Source organism: Carlito syrichta, unplaced genomic scaffold (genome assembly GCF_000164805.1).
Source record: "Carlito syrichta isolate Samal-C Ts95f unplaced genomic scaffold, Tarsius_syrichta-2.0.1 Scaffold308823, whole genome shotgun sequence".
NCBI lineage: Eukaryota > Metazoa > Chordata > Mammalia > Primates > Tarsiidae > Carlito > Carlito syrichta.
In genome coordinates, this window is record NW_007252919.1 from 856,458 (window position 1) to 861,643 (window position 5,186).

At 34.5% G+C, this 5,186-nt stretch overlaps 1 protein-coding gene across 2 annotated transcripts in view; it reads left to right on the forward strand.

Annotated features, from left to right (window-relative positions):
• Positions 1-4,754, forward strand: part of NAA30 (N(alpha)-acetyltransferase 30, NatC catalytic subunit) — a 23,515-nt gene extending 18,761 nt beyond the window's left edge. For both annotated transcript variants that reach the window (XM_008065964.2, XM_021716494.1), the window contains exon 4: positions 1,356-4,754. In XM_008065964.2, the coding sequence (XP_008064155.1) occupies positions 1,356-1,493 (138 nt within the window). In that variant the 3' untranslated portion in view covers positions 1,494-4,754. The remainder of the gene's footprint in view (positions 1-1,355) is intronic.
• The last annotated feature ends 432 nt before the right edge of the window (positions 4,755-5,186 follow it).

A 5,186-nucleotide genomic window follows, 5' to 3' on the forward strand; every position in this document is an offset into this window, starting at 1 on the left:
AAAAAAAAAAAAAAAAAAAAAAAAAAATAGCAGTTCTTTGTAATCAGGGCCACTGGTTCAGTGTCATTAAAAAAGATTCAATTATATGTTCCTCTGTTTCATATTCATAATGTTTAGACCAGCGGATCTCAACATGTAGTCCCTCAGCCAGCAGCATCAACATTACCTGACAATTTGTTAAAAAAGTGAATTCTTGTGTCCAATCCCAAACCTACTCAGAAACTCTGGGGATAAGGCAAGTTTGAGTGTCTCTGGTTTGGTTTCAGCAAATTTTCTCTGCAAAAGGCCAGATAGTAAATATTTTAGGTTTTGTGGACCATAGGTCTTTGTGGCAACTGCTCATCCCTGCCCTTGTATTGGGAAAGCAGCCATAGATAGACATTATATAAACAAAGAAGCATGGCAGTTTCACTAAAATTTACATATAAAAACAGACAGCAGATACATTTGGCCCAAAGACTATAGTTTGCAGGCTCTGGTTTAGACTTCAGACAAATATGGTGGTTATTGCCAGGATAAATGATGGCATGTTCATGAAAGTATAGAAGTTGGAGTTCAGTGTGAATAACTTTAAGAACTGATACATTTTCTTAAACTTTTGATTGTTGATTTTTTTTTTCTTTTCATCTCTTGTCACTTTACCTTTCTACAGGGAAATAATTCATCTTTGTTTTAGTATAAAACATGTTTGTTTTTGTTTTTGTTTTTAAGTTGGGAGTCTCACTCAGTCGCCCAGACTGGAGTGCAGTGGCCGCTCCTGGCCACCGCAGCCTCGACCTACTGGGCTCCGGCGATCCTTCCGCCTCAGCCTTCCAAGTAGCTAGAACTACAGGCATGCGCTACCACGCCCTGCTAATTTTTTTGATTTATTGTAGAAATGAGGTCTCGCCAAGTTGCCCAGGTGGGTCTCGAACCCGCGGACTCAGGCAATTCACTCACCTTGGCTTCCCAAAGCATGGGATTACAGGCTGAGCCACCGAGCCCGGCCAAAACATGTATTTTTTTTTAGAAAGCAGGATTTATTGAGAGGATAGAAAAGATCCCACAGTGGGAGGGGACCCAAAGGGGCTGCCCTAAACCATATACTTTCATTGTTAAAAACTCCAAACATTCCCCAAATCAGTAGAACAGAAAATACATCCCCAGTGGTCCCACCCCTCCTTGACCCAAAGATAATTGCTATTACAGTTTTGGTGACTGTTTTTCTTTCTGTACATCTTTAATTGCCTTCACCATCAGTTTTTAAATAAATTAACTTACAGTGTTTTTCTTAAACATTTGATCTGATTGTTTATTTGGTAAGTGGTTTTTCAAATTACCTAATTATAACTTAGTTTTCTCTTATTTCTTTGAAGGTTGTTTTGGAAACAGAAATAACAAATAAGTCTGCTTTGAAACTTTATGAAAATCTTGGTTTTGTTCGAGATAAGAGGCTGTTCAGATACTATTTAAATGGAGTTGATGCACTGCGACTTAAACTGTGGCTGCGTTGAGAAACTGACATCAAGGAACAACTTCCAACCACACAGAATCGACCTTTGCATGCAATGCAATTTGTACAGAATTGCTTTGCAGGTGGATTTAGTAATTTCCATGCAGCTCTTATCTGTCAGTGTCTCATTGAGTGTCGCACAATATTTGTTGCACTTTGGCATGGCGCATTTGTTCTGAATTAAGAGATTGTTTTAAACTTCAAGAGTTCTTTTGGTACCAACAAGATGTGCCAGTTGATAGCCAAGATTTGTTTGTTAATTTGCAAAGTCTGCTGACAATGTTATTTACACAGTGATCATTTTATCACAGAACCAGTAAGTGGAACATGATTTTTGTTCCTTAAAAAAGCCAATGTGGATTGTAAAAGTCTCTAAGTATACTAACATTTCACCCAAAACCTGCCCTAGTTTTCTGAAGTGGGTAAGGGAAAAGCTTCAATTTTAGGTTTTATTTTTTCAATATTAAATTTTCCATTCTTGAATTTGGTACCTGAGTGATTAGTGAATGAAAAATGTAGGGTGGGGTATGTCTTACAATGAGTAAAGTTAACAATTAAATTGTGTCTGCCAGTGCCTGTGTAGATAAGTATATTTGTCTTCATCTCTAGTTTTGGAATGCATGCTATCTTTTCCTTTTCTTTAAGGTTTTTGCAAGCATACTTTTTTTAATTTAAATTCTAAATTTGATAATAAATTATTTCAGATTTTTATAATTTGGATACTTTTTCCAGGTGAGTGACAGAATGGTTTACTTTAGAAGTTCCTTCTTTCTTTACAGTAAGAAGTTGAATCTACTTGGAAAATTGAGAAATGGCTCAAACGAGATGAGAAAAGTTGATGGAGCCAGGAATGCTGGGTTTTGGATGCACTTTTTTTTGAGAGTGAGGGAATTTTTGGAAAAGAATAGAAAATTAATGTAAATTGGTATAATTTTATTTAATCAAAGTTATTGCTAAGCTGTGAAGAACAGCTTTTTACAAAGTAGCCAGAATTTGTTTTTTCCACTTGATTTGGGTTCACATTGCTTTCATTTCTTAAAATGCTTCACTTTTGGTTCCTGGTCTTAGAAATAAATTTCAAGGTGCATTGTAACAATATTCATTTTAAGCTGCTTTTATTTTATTTACACTTGTATGGGCAAGTTCTTTGGAGGAGCTTTGCTTTGTTCCTCCAGAAAAAAACGAGGGAAATGAACATCTTTTTTGGAATGAGTTCTATGGGTTTTCTTAACAACTACCATGTTTGTTAGTTACATTGTGTTTTGGGTAATCAGTGCAATGTAACAAACTTTAAAGTTAATTGCTTTTGATTGAGTCAGTAAACCTGTGATGGATAATTTATTTAACTGGAAAACCTAGGTACCCATAAGAAAAAAGATTCATTCTCTGTGAAAAATGTTTGTAGAAATCTATGTTGTTGTTGTTTTCATTTGAATATCCTTTATTTCTGCTCTAGGATTTGGTTTGAAATTTATTTTATGGCTCTAATTACTGTATTTTTTAAAACCCTACCTCCATTAACAGTTGGTAAAGCCCCCTTTTCAGGAAAGTGTATTGGTTTTTGTTTTTTTTTTTAAAGGAAAGCTGCTCCTTGCTCAGTATAGTGTTTTGAAAGTGAACATGGTAACAAGTACTTTTAAAATAAAGATACACAATTTATATTTGAAAATAAAAACTTCCTGCTGGTGGGATCATTTATAGTTCTTTATTTTTAAAGAAAAGTTTTTTTCCCCCCATTTTATATTGCTCGTGAAAGTTTAATGGACAGGATACTTGTTATAATAAAAAATATATAATAACCACACATTACTCAGCTTTTCAGCTGATCATTTTGAGTATGTTTTGGTTAAATTTCATTTGGGCTCTAGCATTGAGAAGAATATCAATCAGTGATGCTTATGTTACTTAATATTAAGGAAACTGAGCTAAAATATTTATGTCAAGTTTTATTTCACCTCTTTATATTTGACTTGCTGATTCATAGGTAATGGTTGATGGCCATATATTCACTTGACTCACTAATGGGGACAATTGTAAAGTAGGTATTGCTGTTTTTATGTCTTTGACAGATTATTGGTGAAACCATCATACTGACCTTTTCCTCCAGAATTGCTGGATTGACTGGACTGATTGACTTGACACTTACAAACATGACCTTTACTCTGGGACTAAAAAGTCAAATGGTTGCCATATTGTTTGGTGTGTGTTGACTGTCAGTGTAAACCTTATGTCTTTAATTGGTTATGCAAAAATTGTAAAGTACAGAGTAAAATCTTAACCTCTAGCATAACCCAGCACCAACATTGAAAGTCTCCATTCAGTTGAAGTAACATCAATATTAATTTAGTTTTTGATATTAGGCTTTTATTTTTTCTATATAAGCTTAAAACAATTCCATTTATAATCAGTCGATAGAGTGAGTTCACTTGGCTAAAACTGAGCAAAATTGGTGCAACTTTCTTTTAACGGGGTGCTGCCTCTTTAGGACTGACTGTACTCTCCACTGACACTGGTTTGGCAGTTGGTACTGCTGAACATTTTTATACATGCTACCATGAAGCTATATATATGTTAGTATTGAAGAACCTAACGGGTATACTACCATTTGGTGTGTGGGCTGTTTATAATTTCCCATACACTGAGATGAAACTACTTTAGAAAAGTCTACAGATCAGAAACCAGACCGTAGTTTTTGAAGTTGAAACCAGCAAAATAAGAAAGGAAAAAAATTACTATTAAAAAATTGGTTATAATATTTTCTGCCTCTTTCCCAAATTACCCTCCCCATTTGCTCGACAAATCTATGTAAAGGAGTTTGTTTATCACGTGTTTTAACTTTACCTTGCCCTGTGTTATGGTATTGGCTGACGTGTATAAGACTGGATGTGTATATTTATTATGGTGTCTAAAATTTACGAAGTTCATCACTTTTCCAGAAGCATAGATAAAATCAAATTGGTAGTGCATCAGAGTTACTTTTTAGTATGACATCACTAAAATGAGTGCTATAATGTTACAGGGCTTTCAGGTTTGTAAAAACATAACCATAAATTATATTGACGTCAAGTATGAGTTGAGTATCTATAAAATATCACGTGTATCTCAAAATATTGGACTGCTGTTTGACTGGATATTGCCGCATAATTTTCTTCTATTGTCCCACATCCTTTTGGAGAGAGAGATTTAATGGAATTTGAAATGTGCAAGCTGTCTAAATAAGATGCAGTCAAATAAAGTATGGTTAAGTTGTGTTTGCATTTTTCTTTTAGATACAGCTGTGTGCATTTTATAATTAATTGGATTGTTTTGCTGTTACCTACGGAAAAAAACAACAAACAATCTATCCTGTTCCCCACTTCCTGCCTTTCACCTAAGAGTTATGTGGAAGAGTTATTGTTACCGCTCTTTTGTGTTCTGGCAGAGTAAGTTTGAAAATAATGACATGAACTTGATCTTCCTAAAAGTACTCAGTCAGCTCATATATCAGATAGCAGTACAAATGAGAGCATTTATTTCTCCACGCGTTAAGCCAAAAGTTTATCTTTTTAGTCTTTGCTCAATAGCAGTTTATTTGTAAGACAGTTTTTATTTTAATTTGCTATTTTTTGTTTGTACAGTGTCTCTTCATGTAAATGTTTTTCCCCCTTGCTAAGACACCAAAGAGAATAGAGCAATATCTAAAGGGCTTTATGTC